Raw genomic sequence first — 19,108 nt, 5'->3', positions numbered from 1 at the left:
AGATAAATAATAACTAAAATTATTAAAAATTGTTGATCTCAAGAATTTTTTTAAATTTATTATACTCTTTTATAATTAAGGATTTAGTTAACACATGATAAACTTATTATTAATAAAAAATTTTAAATATTTTTATTTAATAAATATAAAATAAATACATAAAAATTTAAATTTTTTATATTTTTAATAAAAAAAATTTTATTTTATAATTTTAATGTGTGAATACATAATAGATAAATTCTATAATTAATTAGCAAATTTACCCAACCTACCACCCCCTTCATTTTCTTTTGTGATTAGTGTTGCTAGACTCTGTACACAATAAATTTAATATCTTTGGATTTGTCGGATATATATATATATATATATATATATAATCTAAATAAAAAAAATAAATTATAACATATATAAGAAAAAAAAGAAAAGTATGGGGAGCCAAAGGAATATTTGTACAATACGTACAATGGAGGTTTAGGGAGTATTAGAGATATAACCATTAGTGTTACTTTTTCCTATTAACGTAAGCTTCTAGGATGAGTAGTATCATGACATGGTATTAGAGTTCCCCCTAGTACGCGGATGGTTATTCTGAATATTATAGGTGATGTTTATTTTGTAATTCATATAGCCCATTACCTATTGTACACATCGTACAAATAAGCCATTGTCTTCCTAGTGGAACTCAAAGAAAAATTATCAATTATATATATTGTCTATCTATCAATTATAATTTAAAACATCCATTATAATTATATATAAAAATTATATGCGTATGTAATTAAAATGATATATTATTACTATAAATTAAAAGTATACATTCATATTATATTATTAATATAAATAATTATAATAAGCAATATATAAGTGAATCAGCTCCCCGACAATAAGCTGAATTTACCTAAGTTAAAACTCCACTCATTTAATATGCTAGCTCAAATTCCGACTAAAGTTAAGGTCACAAACTCATGAGCTCAATTTATTGAGCTATTAAGGAATCTAAGTTCGAGTTGACTCACGAATCGGTTTAATTCACTTTCTGTCTTACTGACAATGTCTAACCAAGAATTAGACCAAATTTCTGTCATCCCTAAATTAGCAGAACTAGTTTGATAAATGAGCAAAGTTCAATACTCCATGGAGACAGTTGTATTTTAATCTTTTAATGATTTAACTCTACTAAAGTGCATGGCAACTCATCATAAGATAACTATCCCCATACACCTTATTCTCGAAATTACAGTAACACTATAACAAAATGAAATCCGTTTCTTGAAACATAGGGGTATATGGCGGTTTGGGGTTGGATAACTTTTCCATCTCATCTAACGCAAGCAACTTAGGAAGGGGTGGCATTAGGCTCATTGGGTCTGGTGTTTCATTCAAACTGCAATGAAAAATAAAAGCAGAACAGAAAAGTTTATGAGTAACATTGGTCTTAAGCATAGTCAAAATGCTGTTTATAACTTACTCTTTCATAATTTTATTGAAGTTCTCTCTCACTTGGTGGAAAATCTCAATATTCTTCCCATGCTGTAAACAAATTTGAAAAGAATAGAAAAAAATTATATGTTAATTTTGCAGCCAACAAGAATGGAAATGATGAACTAATCAACTAGAAAATTAAGTCTCATAAATAAAACTATATTACAACTCTCAGCAGTTTTCACAGGGGAATATATTAGAGTATACATAAACATTGATATAAACATTAAATAGAAAAAATGCTTTAATAACCCTTTTAATCCATAGGATTCAGACACCTTAGGTTGTTCAACAAGTTACAAACACCCTTGACTCACCATACGAGAAGCAAGATTTTTTGAGATTTGGTTGAAGGCCTGTGCATTTTGCTCCATGAGTGTACCTATTAGACCTCCAATTGCTGCAAAAAACAGCAAAGTTCAGAAGAGGTTCTTTATGCTTGAACATTAAAGCAAGGAAATGCAAATACAGAACATTTCTAGAGGCAACTAAAATGAAAAATGATATGGAAACTGACCTTTGTAAGAAGTACAATCAGTACTTTTCATCGTAGCCATTCGTGGCACTGATGAGGCAACATCGGATTGAGCAACAAGGCGAGAAGAAGGCACTGCACGGCCTGAAACTTTCTCCTGCAAAAGAAACAAAAAAAAGAGGGAAACTTGAGTTTCCACTGCTACAAAATAAAATTATGAAAGTAAGATAATTAAGTAAGATAAACAACAATGCATGATGCTTGATCTATTTCAAAAAGTAAGATAATTATATAAATATTAACAGCGTCTCCACTAAAAACAAAAACTAAAAAGAGCTAGAGCTATATAATAACCAAACAAAAAGAAGGTAAAATGAAAAAGAGGATCCAGTGATGCAATACCTTTCTATTTCTACTTTTCTTGGTTAACTTAAGATCATCCTTCCTCTTCTTGCTATTTTGAATGTTTTCTTCTTTCTGTAAAATATAAACTAAGCATGTCACTATAGAACTGGCTCTTAAAAAAAAGCATTTATCTTCAATTAAATCAAAACCAGCAAAAAGTAATTCTAAAGCAATCTCATGAAATTCTCATGCCTTCTATAACAATCTTTGATAAAAAAAAGGATCATCATCATCAAAATTGTCAATTACATAAACCATTGACAGAAAAAAATATTACATAGCTTACTTCCTTCATCCACCGAACTCGAAGCGCTACATCCCTAACTGTCTTATCTTGCAGCTGTTGTGCTATGGTCGCATAGACTGTTACGTTAGAACCAACACCAGCATACCTACAACAAAATAAATGAATTTGACATAAGCTCAAAATGCAATTCAAACTTGGAGGCTACAAAAGATGATAATTAAGATGTTAACAGGCATTATATTAAGCAATTTAATTATATTAAGCAATTTAGTCAAACGTATCGAACCACTTAACAAATATTAACTATCATGGTCACATGAAACAATAATATTCATCTTAAGCAACCAAAATAAGTTACAAGAATTCCGCTGGAAAGCACGGATATAGGACTCACAGGTGTCTGCTGGCTGTTTATTTTGTTCCATCCTTCAGGGATGTTCGGTAGGTGTCCGGGCTTCCTAAAAAATCAAAGAGAAGCTTTTTCCTAGAGTATAGAAAAAAGCCAACGAGTAATCTTGACAATGTGTATAATGGGTTTTAAATTTGGCCCAATACAAAAAATTAACAATCCCAACCTTAATTTACCAATGAAATTTATCCAAATATCCTCTTCTCCCAATCTAACAAAAAATTAAGAAATAAAATAAGTATCTAAGTTCGTCCGTTGATGTATATACTTTGAAGACGTAAGTGGAGTGAAATCCACGAAAATAAAGTTGGCCGAAAATCTCCACAACACCATGAAACAAAGCACTCACCTTCTTGATATCTTGAATCCGATACACCAGCCTTCCCGCCACATATCTTTGCCTCACTCCACCATGAAACTGTTTTTAGATTCAAGACATCTGGGAAGTACACTGCACTTGGCCACAATTGACCCAAGAAGGGATCCCCATCGTGCTTGATGAAAACATCATTGGCCATTCCTCTTTGGTATACGCCATAGCTTGCATTAATGGCAATTCCGGAATCAACGATCACAACGTACTTCATTCCAATGATGTGTATCTTGTCCAAGAACTCTAGAAGCTTCGGACGAGGGTAGTTCACTGGGTTCAGCGTGAAGTCCTTCTTCCCATCCATGTGATCATCGTCCGTCCATATCACATCAAGTGGGATTTTAGCGGGTGTTGCAGCGGCAAGGGGGAGGTACCGGTGTGGCTGCGGATGGATCCGTCCCCGCTACGGATGAACACGTGCACGAGGCTGGCTTCGGTGTTGTCAGCATTCTCCTCCGGCGGCGGCGGCACGGTCGGCGTGGAGGGGTGGAATGGCAAGGGCAAGACACGATAGGGAGGAGATATTCGGTGGTTAATATGAGATTAGAGTTATCATTTGTAGTGGGAATGAATTTAACTACTAATCCTAATTTTTAAAATTTTAAAATTTGAATTTAAATAATTATTAAATAGTTCACAAAAGTCATTGGTTTTTCGTACGTTTTCAAGTTACAAAGTTGCATATATTTTTGGTTCTCTCCAAGTTTAAACACAACTTCATACCCAGCACTTGAATCCCAAATTGCATATAAATTAGGAAAATCACTCTAAACATAGATACGTATATTAATTATCATACCAAAACAAAAAACCATAGATATGATCATAAAGGGTAACATAATCACTCACCTAGCAAGTCCATCTTCAAGAATAGCTTGTTCTTCAAGGTTCCATTCAACTGCTACACCAGGAATGTGCCTCGGAGTCTGCTCTATGGCCGAAGCAGAAGCGGTCGGAGCCATGGAATTCCCGCCATAGCTGCATGAGGAAGATGGTGATGGAACAACATGGTTCCAAGCACTGAAGTGCGAGAAGGAGGAGGAAGGAGGAGGATAGGTAGCCATTGAAACGAAACGCACCCTTTTCTTAGAAGATTCCAAGAATGAATCTTTAGAGGCCAACCTTGTGAATGGAATCAAAGGGTATAGGAATCCACAGTTGGTTCCCGCCAATTGTCGCCAAAAGCAGTGAAACAGAGAAACATGAAAGAAAAGAAAGAAAGGAAATTGAAGCGAATATCGAAGGCGGAGAAGTGGTTGAGAGAAGAGAGGGATTGGGATTGGGATTGGAGACAAAGTGAATCAGAATCAGAATCTGAGAGCTTGGTAATGGTGGGAGAAGCAGAAAGCTAAGACTTGTTATAACACACAATTTGAAATTTAGTCAAATATTCTAAATTTTTTTCCTTTTCAAAAAGTTAATATATTCCTTTTGAAATTAATAATTTTATTCTATTATTCTATTGTTATGCTCTATCTTTAATCTTTATCCTATTATTAGTGTTTTATCTACGTGCAAAAGGTAGAGGAAATCTAGATAGAATAAATTAAATGCATAAATTATAAAATTATAATAAGATTTAAATAGTAAAATTATTTAATCTAATAAAAAATTTAAAATTTATTGATTTATTATATTAAAAAGAGCTATATAATTAATAAATATTATTATTTTTTATTAATAATTAGTCAGTAATAATTTGTATCTATATTTATAGATATTTTATATACAAAAGCATATAATTTACACTTATATTTACCAAAAATTTTATACATATATTTGCACTTAAATTTTTTAAATTTTACACATATAAATTAATAAAATTTATTTATTAAAAAAATTTGATATTTATATTGATCAAATAATAATTAAAAATATTAAAAATTACTAACCCTCAAAACTTTTTCTCTTAAAAATATAATACCCATAATTTATTAACTCAAAAATTATTAACTCATATAAATGGTCTCTCAAATTTACTAACACATAAAAAAACAAATTTTTTTTACTTCATGACCATTTTTATTATATGAAATACACATTACAATTTACAAGCATATAACTACCACCTATTTATAGATATCATAGGCGGTTATTTACAATACAACTTGGAGCTAAAACACTTTTTAAAACCTTGTAAATAATAAACTATTCCTAAGTATTGGCAATAAGAAGTTTGTGGATGTTCCTCTTCCATGATTTCTTTTACCTTCTTTGACTTTTCAAACTTTTCAGCACATATATCAACCAATTAAAATTGAACTACTAACCAAGTTACTCTTGTCTCGTGTTCTAGTTATTTTTTTATCTTTGTATCTATACACCTGTGACTACTTGCTTACTTAGTAATCAATTCATGATAATTCTAATGTGGCTATGTAATACAAGTTGATTTATTTTTTTTAAATTAATATTATCTCCCTTAAATCATACTTATATAATTAATTATTCTAAACATCTTTTTTAATTTGTAAATAATTTGATCTTTAACGATTTTGTAAATAAATCTGTAATTTATTCTTTGATAGGACAGTACTTAATCACAACTTTTTTCTCATTTACCAACTCTCTAATTTTATAAAACCGAATGTCAATATAAAACCGAATGTCAATATGCTTCGATCTTCCATGGAACAGTGAATTTTCGCAAAATATAATAACTAACTTGTTATCACAAAATATCGTTGTTGGAGTACTTTATTTCTCATTTAATTCCTCAAGAATTCTTCTTAGCCAAACTATTTGCGTTGCACAACTTGCTACTATGTATTTTGTTTCTGCTATAGAGAGTGTTACTACTGGTTGTTTTTTTTTTGTGACCATGAAATTATACCAGAATCAAGATGAAATGCAAATTAGAACGTACCTTTTCTTGTTTTAATTTCTCCAACCCAATCACTATCAGTGTAGTCGACAAAATTTACTTCATTAGTATTTTCATAAAAAATACCATCATTTAAAGTACATTTGATATATCGAAGAATTCTTTTTGTCGCTTACAAATGGTGGGTACAAGGCTCCTCCATAAATTTACTAAGAAAACCAACTCCAAACACAATATTTGGTCTAGCCGCAGTCAAGTACCTTAGACATTCAATCAAACTTTTGTAATAAGTAGGATTTACTGTTCTTTATTTATCTTCTCTTAATAACTTAAACTTTTCTTCGACTGGAGTAGGAACTGGTTTTGATTGCTTCATCTGAAAGTAAGAAATCAAACTCATATCTGTCATTTCAAAGTATTTTAGTATAGGCTACCTGAATTCTACAATTATTAAATTGTTGCCAGTAAAAATTAAATCATCAACATAAAGGCACACGATCAAGATATCTTCATATTCGGTAAACTTGATGTAAAGAGTATGTTCAAATGGAAATCTTCTGAAATCATTCTCAGCGAAATAAGAATCAATCTTCTTGTATCACGCTTTTGGCGCTTAATTTAATCCGTACAAAGTTTTTTTCAACATGTAAACTTTATCTTCTTCTCTTGGAACTTCATATCCTGCACTTGCAGGTTGCTTAATATACACTTCTTCTTATAAAGTTTCATTTATAAATGTAGACTTTACATCCATTTGATGTATCTTCTACTTATTTTGGACCGAGAGTGAAATAATTATACGAATAGTGTCTAATCTAACAACAGGAGCAAATACTTTAAAGTAATCGATACCTGGCTTTTGTTTGTATTTCTTAGTAACTAATCTTGTCTTGAAACGATCAACTTCACTATTAAATTTGTACTTAGTTTTGTAAACCCACTTTACTCCAATCGACTTCTTATTTGCTGGTAAATCTGCCATCTCCCCATGTGTCATTCTTTTTAATGGCAAGAATATCCTCATCCATTGCTTTCTTCTAATTGTTGTCTCTAAGGCTTCTTCAAATTCAATGGCTCACAATATGAAAATAGAGCAAAATTTATGGTTTTTTCATCGGACGGATCATTGTCATTGCTAACTTTATAATACGCTAATCTAGTAGGTAATCTCTACTCTCTTTGAGGTCTTCTAGATAATTTTAGCTGTTTAGTTGTGTTAGGTTGAGTTTTTCTACTTCATCACACGTATTTGGAATTATAATCAGTTGTTTTTCTGTCTTTGTTCTCCAGTCCCACATGTCTTTCTCATCAAATGTCACGTCTCTGTTGATGATCACCTTTTTTGTTTCTGGATTATACAACTTGTATGCTTTTGAGTCTGTGCTATAATTGATAAAGATATACTTCTCACCTTTGTCATCTAACTTTTTCCTTAATTGATCTAGAACATGAGCAATACACCCAAATACTCTAAAATAATGAATGGAAGGTTGCTTTTCACTCCAAACTTCTTCTGGAGTCTTATCATGAACACTCTTTGTTGGACACTTGTTCAAAATATAAACTGTTGTTGTGGCTGCTTCTGCCCAACACTCTTTAGGCATTTATTGACTTGAGCATGCATTTGATCATATCCATGATGGTTCTGTACTTTCTTTTAGCAACTCCATTAAGGAGTATATATGATTATTAGTTGGTTGAATTCCATATTACTTAAAGTAATTTGAACATCCAAGATATTTTGTCTCTCTGTCTATTCTAAAAATTTTAATTTTACAGCCACTTTATTTTTCGACAAGTGCCTTGAATGTCTTGAAGATATTACATGCTTTTTATTTCTACTTGAAAAAGTATACCTATGTATATCTACTAAAATCATCAATAAAAGTGATAAAGTACCTGCTACCACCATTGTTTGGAACTTTAACCGAACAAAGATCTGAATGCACAATTTTAAGTTATCTTCTAACTCTTCATGATTTTCCTGTAGGGAATGAATCTCTGTGCTTCTTTCCTAATTAACAAAGCTCACAAACACCATTAGGAATATGAATTCATGGTAGACCAGAAACAAGTCCTTTTTTTAACAGGTAGTTCAAGCCAGAAAAATAAAAATATTCAAACCTCATATGATACAGCCAGTTATCATCAAGTATCACAGAACTCATGCAAGAGGGATTAACATGTTAAATTTTTAATAAAAACATTCTGTTTGAAGTCATATTTGCTTTATCTATGAACCTTCCGTTATTATCAAACACAATACAATATCCACGATATGTTATCATCTTAGTAAATGGTAATCAAGTTCAAGAACATAAAAAATATCCGAAATATAACTTAGAGAACCTTCCTTCAATCTAATTGGCATTTGCTCTTTTCCTTCAATAGTAATCTTTGTACTATTACCAAACTTCAATAATAGTTTAACTAAATCATCTAGTGAAGAAAATAATTCTTTTATACTAAACATTTGATTATTGCAAGCATTATCCAAGTACCATATATTTTTATTTATAGCACATGAATTACTTGTAAAAAATAAAGTTTGAGTACCGGATTATCATCAGTATTTTGATGCTGATTTTCTGCAATGTGTGCTTGATTATTATTCATCATTTTGAATATACAATCTGCTGTTTTGTGTCCATGTTTTCACAATAAAAGCAGTTGAAATTAGTTCGTTCTTGATAAAAATTATCTCGACCTCTTTCTTAATTGGCATGTCTGAAATTTGTTCCACCTTTTCCTTAATTAGGCAGCGTAAAATTATTATAACTTCCATGGTTATAATTTTCGCGACCTCTTCCTCTAAAACTTTCTCTGCTTCTGCTTTGAAAATTAAAACATTAACCTCGTCCTTCTTATATACGACTTGATTATGCAACATTGTTTAAATTCACCCGACTTTTCAGGACTTCTTCGATTAATTTTTCTGACTTCTCCAATATTCTGCTGATATGGCGTTCCATGGTTCTTTGCAACTCTACAATCGTCATGGTATCCATATCGTGGGACTCTAGTATTGTAGTCACCACATGATCATATTTCATCGGTATGGTGCGAAAAGTTTTTTCCACCACTTTACTATCGGACATGTCTTTTCCATAGACTCCCATCTTATTGACAAGATCTGTAACACGAGTAAAATATTGCTCCACAGTTTTTGAATTAGACATCTCATACCTTTCATATTCTCTTCGTAAAGACTAGCTTTGCTTTCTGGGCTTTATCTACATCTTTGTATGACAGATCTAACATGTTCTATGCTTTTTTTTGTACTTTTGGCATTTGCTATTTTGTCAAACATAGTATAATCTACACCTTGGTGAATTTGAGACGGACGGACCCAATAACAACAATGAGGGGGCAAATAGTGTTTTTAATTTTTTTAAAAATTTGTTATATATAATGTGCCCCCATTTCAAATTTTAAATGACCCCATTACAAATAAATTAAATTCAATTGGCCAAAATTCAAATTTATTTTTTTATTTTTATATCATTTTGACTATTATTTAACCTATTTAAATTTAGTTTTTGTGCCGTCACTCCTTTATTCTCTTAAACCTTTTTATTATTTTTTTTATATTTTTAACCTTCTTTTCCTATTCTTTGTCTAGTGGTCATCTTCTCTTCATCAAAAGGTAAATTTCAAAATCTCTTTGTTTTTTTATATAGCTCTCCATAACTCTATGTATCTTCCAATTTTATTGTTTCTCTTTTTGATATTATCAATTGCAAATTTTAATTCAAATAATTATAATTTAGGTATTAATATGATATTTTATTCTCTTCATGACTTTATTCTCTTCCCATTTTGGTTCTCAAAAAAATTTCGGACCAGACACTTTAGTCCCCAACTAAAATTAATTACTCGATTGGTCCATAACAATTAATTCTGTCAGTCACTTAGGTCCTTGGTTCCGTCAACTTTAACAGAAGACAAAATGGTCCCTGACAACTCTAACAGGGATAAAATGATCCCTTACTCCTTAATTCGAAAACGACGTTGTTCTTCCCCAATTTTTATCATATCTCGCGTAACCCTAACATTCATACTCTCCTTCTTTACATTCACAGTCTTCTTTTTCATCTTTTCCTTCCTCATCTTTAACTCCAAGATTAAGCCATTGTGTAATTGCCACACATGTCGCACCTACCTCAACATGTCCTGGACCACACAGTTCCTAAATCTCTATGACTGGTACATCCACCTTCTCTGCACTTCACCCACCAGAAGCATACTCTTCCACGTCCTCGATAACATCACCTCCAACCCCGACAACGTCCACAACATCCTCAAGACCAAGTTCCACAACTATCCCAAGGGCACGCCTTTCTCCACTCTCTGGCAAGCAATATAGATTGTTGGACATTAGGACATCATGAGAAGATTATCCTTCGACATCATATGCAAATTCTCATTTGAAATATTGACATTGAGTACTTCATTCCTTCTTTTTTGGAGTCTAAGTTGGCAGAGAGTTTCGACCTCACATCCAAGCTATCAGTACAATCAGCAATGTCGTCGTTGCCGCTCATATGAAAATTGAAGCGATTACTGAATATTGATTTGGAGAAGAAACGATCAAAGTGGTGGACAATGTGGTCATGGAGATGATAGGACAGAAGAGGAGGGAGATGGCAACGACGATAACGGGTCTTGACAAATAAGACTTGTTGTCTAGATTCATGGGATCCATCGAAGACGACAAGTAGTTGAGAGACATAGTCATTAGTTTTTTGAGTATGAATTGGTTGAGAACAAGTTGAGAATTTTTTTTTCTTGTGAACATTGAAGTTGTAGAGTGTGCATTGTGTAGCTTGAAATTACAGTGTTGAACTATTAGTGTTATGCGAGATATGATGAAAATTGGAAGAGAATAGTATCGTTTTGGGTTAAGTATGATTTTGGTCCCTAACGTAGGGGCCAAAAATCGATTTCGTCCCTCGGCTTTTTTTCGCTTCAAAAAGGTCCCTGATGTTCCGGTTTGTTTTAAAATCGTCCCTCGGACGATTTTGCCCCTGTGGTCGTTAGGTTTAGATATGACCGTTTTAACGGAAATGGGAAACGTTAATTAATATAAATAAATAATAATAGAAGGATTAAATCAAGAAGGTGAACGAATCTGAAGTGCAGGGGAGGGAGGAGTAACGACGGGAGAAGCTGCTGAAGGTGGACGGCTAGGGTTCAAGACACAGTGGCGTGGATGGCTTCCCAGAGCTCAAGAGCCTCACGTTTTCGTTCAGATGCAAAGGAGTTTCTTTGTGGCCATGGTGAGAGGCCGATTTTGCGAACTTCATCGACGAAGGATAACCCTGGACGAAGATTCTGGGGTTGTGTATACTATAAGGTAAAGTGTTCTTCCAATTTTGGTATTGTGGGTCTGAGAATTTGGGATTTCTTCATATGTTTCTATGGCTCCTATTAGGTTCAGGATGGGTGTGATTTCTTCAGATGGGCAGATCCGGAACCTGGTGGTGTTCACGAAGAGGTTGAAGTTGCAAGAAATAGGAGGAAGATAACGAAGTTGAAGGCAAGATTGAAGGAGATGGAGACGAAGCTTTGGGTTGTGGCTGCTCTATGTATTGCTGGGTGGGTGGGATTTTTGTTCTTATTCCTGCAGAATTATTTCAAGTTAAAGCACCCAAATGGAATGCACTTAGGTTATAGATGATTTGGTAGGGAATGTTATGAGGTTTCCTGTGTTGTGTGGGTAGAGTTTGAGAGTATTCTGTGATGTTACAATGGTTTGATTTAATGAAACTGTTTGAATTAATGAAGGAAAGTGTTGTTCACTGTTGCCCAAATTGTCACCTTCTTGAAGGGTGGAGTTGTGTTATTTTGTAATGTAAAAATAGTTTATGAGCAAAGAAGAAAAGCATTCAATACAAGATCTGAAATTTGGATAACTAGTAATGGAATATTTCATTTGATGAGTAGTTAAAACATACAAAAAACAGTGAAGCAACACTTCAAGTTATCTCAGGAACTTAATGCCAAAATACAGTTCTCAAACCAAAAAACAGAGGAGCAATACTTCAAGTCTCCTCAGGAACCTAATAACAGAATTACAGTTCTCAAACCAAAAAACAGAGAAGCAATAAACTTCAAGGTTCCTCAGGAACTTAATAACAGAATTACAGTTCTCAAACCAAAAAACAGAGAAGCAATAAACTTCAAGGTTCCTCAGGAACTTAATAACAGAATTACAGTTCTCAAACCAAAAAACAGAGAAGCAACAGTTCAAGTTTCCTCAAGAACTTAATTCCAAAACACAGTTCTCAAACCAAAAAACAGAGAAGCAACATTTCAAGTGTCCTAAGGCACTTAATACCAAAATAAAGTAGCAAGACTAAAAACACTGCTTGCAAGTCATCAATACAAAAGTCACAAAATATTCCACACTCAATTCCTAAATATTTCCCCACTGAGATGGGGGTAACTTGGCCATCAACCTCAACTTCTGCAGGGGTAGATGAGGTGCACTGCATTGAATGACAGAAAAGGGCCTCTTCCTGACAGGTGGCTGGCTAGGAGGCTGTTTGTTGCTGGTGGAGGTTGCAGCAGTTAAAGGGTTGTTGTTGGGCTGGGCCACGGTGTTGGGCTTAGTGGATGCTTTCTTGGGCTTGGTGGAAGCTTTCTTGGGCTTAGGTGCTTCTGTGGTGGGCCGGGCTTCACGTTTCTTGGGCCTTGTGGGGGGTTTTCCTGGTATGAGATGCAGAAAAATTGGGTGGTGATAGTGTAGTATTCCTGTTTCTCCCTCCCAAAACTGTCTGACCAGGTGCCAGCTTAGGTGCATTTTTGTTGGCTCTTTTGGTTGAAGTTTGGGCCTACAATGAAAATGTAAAGCATAGAGAAAGTTACACACATATCATATAGCAGTTAAAGTATATAGATGGCTTAAATAATGGTAGTTGAACCCTAGAATAGCATGTCACAACCCCTCTTACCCTCTTCTTAGGCTGCTTGCAGCCGCTCTTCTTGTGACCAACTCCACCACAATTTGAGCATCTTTGGACTTCTCCCCTCCGTGACACATGAGTCTGGCTTCTGTTGTCTTCATCTGCAGCCCCTCTTTTCCTCTTCTTCACCGGTCTGTGGCTTGGCCTCCTGTATGGAGGTGGGATGACGTCATCATATTGAGTCCTCTCCCATAGCTCCGGGCCGTTTACAGGGTGTATCACCTCCTGGTAGCACCTGATGTAGGCTTCTTTCTTGTAGCAGTCATCCACGTATGACTCCAAATTAAGGCCTTTGAAGGTGATGCAGCTGATGGCATGAGGACAAGGAATCCCACTCATTTGCCATTTCCTGCAAGAACATTCACCAGCAGCAAGATCCACAACATACTTATCTAGACCACACATTACCTCGTAGTTGCTAGCAGATGACCAATAAGGCCTCCAGTCCCTAGCTAAGCTTGCCCGTTTTTCTAATTTCTTTCTAATAATTGGCATAATGTTTCCTGGATAATTAAGAACCCTTTCCCTATTTGCAGCCCATCTAGTCATCATATAAACCCTAATGTCCTCTAACATGCTCACAATTGGTTTCTCTCTTGCTTCTACTAACACAGCATTGAAACTCTCACTCATATTATTAACAAGACTATCACATTTAGATAGGAAGGTAAACCTGGATCTTGACCAGAACCTTGGCGGAATGCTATTCAGATGTCTAAATGCTCCCTCATTCAGAACTCGCAAATTTTTCATCTCCTTCTCCCAGCTCTGCCAATGACTTGCTTTAGCACACCTCCACATCTTGTTCTTTAGCTCTAAACCAGGAAACTTCTTCCTGAAGTTGCTATAGAGATGCCTAACACAGAACCTGTTATCCACCCCTGGAATGACCTCTTCAAACGCCGGCAATAAGCCCTGTTTTCAAGAAGGTAAGATTTCAATTTGTTAGTTCATTTATAAATGTATTCAAGGGCAACAAGCATAGGCTTATATATGGTGAGTTACCTTTTGCTGATCAGACATAAATGTGCACTTTGCAAGATTGTGTGGGCCTAAGTCATCGGACAGATGACGCAGAAACCATACCCAGGAGTCCTTAGTCTCCGCCTCAACAACCGCATATGCAATTGGAAGAATCTGGTCATTTGGGTCTCTTCCGACTGCAGTTAACAGTTGACCACCTTGAGGGGTTTTCAAGAAGCAACCGTCCAGCCCAATGAACCTTCTGCAGTGTTGAAAACTCTTCTTGCAAGCATCAAAGCATACATACATTCTTTGGAAAACACAATAGTTCATAAGTTCTGCGTTCTGTCGCTCTTGAGCAAAATCTGGTGATCGAATTACCTTCAGAATCACTGTGGAACCTGGGTTTGTTCTTAGGAGTTCATGGCAGTAGTCGTTTATTCGCTTGTACTGCTCCCTAAAGGCGCCCTGTATCTCATTCAAAGCCTCCTGTTTTGAATTAGCTGCCATTGTCTTTGTAAGGGTCAGGTTCCATTTTTTGTGAGCCTTTGCAACCAGCTCCTTCACCTTGATCTTAGGATTGGATTCAACTTTCTTCTTAAACTGGCGACCCAATCATTTGCTGTGCATAATCCCAACCCGGTGTGTCTGCATGCAAGAATGTTGAAGATTCATGCTTCTTAGTTGCCAAGTAGACTCCTCACCGACCCTGTGTGCATATAACCAAAAGGGGCAACCTTCCTGACAAACAGCTCGGACCCTCACCAAGTCGCACTTCTTGAATTTAATGTTCCTAGCTGTGTTTACTGCATAGGCCGCCACTGTATCCTTGAACTCTTGCCGAGATTCATACAATGTCCCCACCTTCCATTGGTACTTTCCCATGTCCTTTTGTGTCTTGTGCACTGGAAACCTCTGCCCCCCCTCCTCAGCATCATACTCCCCATCATCAGCACCCATCTCTGCTCCTCCAATGACATGGTCCTGCTCCAGTTCATCACTGTCAACTGCATCCTCATCATCCAAGTCACTTGTGACAACCTTTTTGCCCTTCTCCACATTACAGTCCCTTGGCACAGCATTATCTTCACTGAATCCACTTTCATAGTGGTACACTTCATCACTGTCAGTGAAGTGGATGTCTTCCACACTGTTTTCCTCTTCATTAGATGGCAAGTATGTTGGGTCATCACTGTCTTCACCACTGCTAACATCATCACTAACCGCCTCACGTCCCTCTTGGCCTAATTCCACTCCAGCATCCTTATTCTCGCATTCTTGTTCACTAGCAACCCTAGCTCCATCACTGTCATCTACATTGCCTTCGAACACCACTATATCCATACAACCACCCAAGGGTTTCTCACTCTGGCCCCCTACCTTCTCTCCCCCCACGTCCAGAAAACCCACCTCCGGAAATCCCTCCGCATCCTCAACCTCATGCACCACAAACAGATCAACAAAGCCTCTCCTCCCTGCTATGGTAGACATTTCAATTGCCTCTGTGTCACCTACCAACAGCTTCGAGTGACGCTCAAAATCCTCCTCAGTCGGGTCTTTGTACCATAACGCAGAAATGTTGGATTTCATATATCCAAGCTGTCTCAGTTCCTCGTATGCCTCAAACACACTCCACCGATCCCCGTCAATGTCCTCCACAACTGTACATTGACCCTTCAGGTACTTGAGCACACCATTTTCATATCCAAATAACCCTCCATGGTGCACCCGCATGTTGAAGAGTGCCATCTCCTTCCCGAAAAACCCTATTAATCAACACATGGACTTAGTCAACCAAATATGAACAACAACAACTATAATCAATTCAAACCCTATTAAGAATCGAGACATTATATTCACATAATGCTTACCCGGGAAGTTTTCCGGCAACCTCTCTGAAGCTACCAACGCCGGACGTCGCAGGAAGGCCTTCCAAGGGTTTCACACAATCGTTTCACACAAACGTTACACTCTGGCTACTCTCAGGCAATGCGTGGCTTGGGAAAGGAAAATTTTCTTTCGCGGGAAGTAATACCAACCATCAAGGGCATTTTCGTATTAAAAATTTATTTTTGGTGGCAAAGGACGATTTTAAAACAAACCGGAACATCAGGGACCTTTTTGAAGCGAAAAAAAGCCGAGGGACGAAATCGATTTTTGGCCTTAACGTTAGGGACCAAAATCATACTTAACCCTATCGTTTTCGAACAGAGGAGATCAGGAACTATTTTGTCCCATGTTAGCGTTGTCAGGGACTATTTTGTCCTCCGTTAGAGTTGACGGAGTAAAGGACCTAAGTGATTGACGGAGTTAATTAAGGACCAATCAAATAATTAATTTTAGTTGGGGACTAAAATGTCTGGTCTGAAATTCTTTGAGGACCAAAATGGGTATATACTCTATTTTATTTTATTCTCGATTTATTCATCCTTATTACTTGTTTATTTTATCTTATGTTCTATTATATGTACCTATGTTGTATATAAAATTTTAAAATAAATTGATTAATTTACTAATTTAGAATATATTTTTATTTTTAGAAATAGTAATGAATAAATATTCACCTTTAAGGTGAATTCTATCCAACCCTCTCTAAAATAACATGTAAGTTACCCTTCATGATGTGTCACACTTTAATTGGTTATTATCTTAACTATAGTTGGGTTATTTTATAATTTATTATTTGAGATGGGTAATTATATAATAAATATTAAAAGTCTACCCCTTAACTGCGATCTACTGCCTCTCACGCAATCTCTTTCTACAGTGCATCATTCCTTAACGAGTCGTTGAATTCCCATGGTTTGTAACTTTCCCGTTCTTCCAGTATAGCCAGCGCCGACTTCATTGCTATCTCCTATCCTCTCACTCAAATTTTTTTTTTGCCATAGATCACTCCTTACCAACATAATTAATGGTTAGTTCGATTATTAAAAATTTTTCATTAAAAATAATATATGGAATATATATTCATATGTAGAATATAATATAATAAAATAAATCTATTCAGAGTACTTAAAAGTATAATTAAAATTAGGAATATACAAATATAATAATAAAATTTGTACTCTAAACAAGTAAACATATCTTTTATCATATATAAATTATTTAAAAAAATATAAATAGTTAAAATTAATAACACAAATTTAAAATGATAAAATTTAACTTTCTTACAAGTATTTTTTATAGTATTTTTATTTTTTTAATTTTTAATTTATTAATATTTTATTATTTAATTAATGATTAAACAAATTATTTTTATGAGAAATTACTTTTTGTATAATCTTAAAGAAGAAACCAATATAACAGTTTAAAAATTAATGTAAAAATGATATTTTAAATAAAAATAGTTAATATTAAAATTTTTAAATACAAAAGCAAATTGTATAGATATTCAAGATATAAATATGAAATACATGTTTAAAATAAATAAAGAAGACAAAAATAATTATTTATTTCTCATGAGTACTCTCATTTTATCTGTTTTATTTATTTTATGCATATATTTATATTTATCTTTTAAATATTTATACAAATTATTTTTGTATTTAAAAATTTTAATATTTATTTAAAATTTTATTTTTAAGTTATTTTTTAAACTATTATATTAGTCTCTTCTCTAAGATAATACAAAAAATAATTTTTTATAAAAATAATTTGTTTAATCATTAATTAAATAATAAAATATTAATAAATTGTAAATTAAAAAAATAAAAATATTATAAAAAATACAATAAGAAAGTTGGATTTTATTATTTTAAATTTGTATTATTAATTTTAATAATATATTTATTTTTAAATAATTTATGTATAATAAAAAATATGTTTACTTGGTTAGAGTATAAATTTTATTATTATATTTATATGTTCATAATTTTAATTATACTTTTAAGTATTTTGAATAGATTTATTTTACATATGAATATATATTCTATCATGTAATTAAATAAAGGTATATTTTTTTAATAAAAAAAATTTAATAATCGAACTAACCATTAATGATGTTGATGTTGGTTAAGGAGTGATTCATGGCTAAAAAAAAGGGATTGAGTGAGAGGACAAGAGATAGAAATTAAGTCGGCGCTGGCTATACGGGGAAGGTACGAGCCATGGAAATTCAACGACCTGTTAAAGAATGATGCACTGTAGAAAGAAATTGCGTGAGAACGTGCTTCAATTAACGAGGTAGAATTTTAATATTTTAAGAAATTATATAATTACCCATTTCAAATAATAAATTACAAAATAATCTAACTATAGTTAAGATAATAACCAATTAAAGTGTGACACATCATGAAGGGTAACTTACATGTTATTTTAGAGGGGGTTGGATAGAATTCACCTTTAATTATAATACATAATTAAACAGATGTATAAAATTTTTCTTCTAATATTATATCAAAATTAAATAAAAAAGTATATAACAAATTTAATTATTTTAAAAAAAATTGTAAATTAAGTTTCTATTATTTTATATAAACGTACTTTTTATATACAGATTTAATTTTTTTTTGTATTTATATATAATTCTAGTTTCAAATTATAAACACTAGTGTATCATTAGGCGCAAATGTGCCAATTGATTCCGTCTTTTATTATTAAATATGTATAAAAAAATTAGTTAGAATAACAAATTATCTATAATTTAACTAAAATGTTTTAAGTTCAAGTTTTAGAAATAAAAAATATTTGTTTATAAATTTTATATAATGAATAGTATTTTAAAAATAAAAGTGTTTACTTACTCTTTTTAATTTTTATATCTCTATATAATTAATAATGTTCAACAAAACTTATTGCAAACTAAAATTTTCTGGGTTCGTCACTGACACCAATTGATCTCTCTTTTATTGACAGCATCTGTTTCTTCTTACAAACTGATTTAATAAAATTTCACAGGTCTTAAGCTTTCAAATGGATAGATATTAAAGTTTCTCAATAACTATAATAGAGTTTTCATCT

The 19,108-nt window shown here is 33.5% G+C and overlaps 1 protein-coding gene across 2 annotated transcripts; it reads right to left on the bottom strand.

Moving 5' to 3' along the window:
• Positions 1-860: 860 nt before the first annotated feature.
• On the bottom strand, positions 861-4,603 carry LOC130970260 (uncharacterized). 2 transcript variants are annotated; one of them, XM_057896280.1, is made up of 7 exons: positions 4,241-4,603; positions 2,640-2,754; positions 2,360-2,434; positions 2,000-2,114; positions 1,800-1,882; positions 1,469-1,530; positions 861-1,384 (listed from the first exon to the last, which is right to left on the bottom strand). In XM_057896280.1, exons 1-7 carry the CDS (start codon positions 4,453-4,455, stop codon positions 1,246-1,248), a joined length of 804 nt encoding a protein of 267 aa, XP_057752263.1. In that variant the 5' UTR covers positions 4,456-4,603; the 3' UTR covers positions 861-1,245. The 2 variants fall into 2 exon arrangements, with proteins under 2 accessions (XP_057752263.1, XP_057752264.1); XM_057896281.1 differs by having other exon boundaries at positions 2,649-2,754.
• Between the last annotated feature and the right edge of the window lie 14,505 nt (positions 4,604-19,108).

The sequence above is a fragment of the Arachis stenosperma genome, chromosome 3 (assembly GCF_014773155.1).
Source record: "Arachis stenosperma cultivar V10309 chromosome 3, arast.V10309.gnm1.PFL2, whole genome shotgun sequence".
Lineage (NCBI taxonomy): Eukaryota > Viridiplantae > Streptophyta > Magnoliopsida > Fabales > Fabaceae > Arachis > Arachis stenosperma.
The sequence above is the reverse complement of the archived record's forward strand: the minus strand, read 5'-3'. Positions and strand labels throughout refer to the sequence as shown.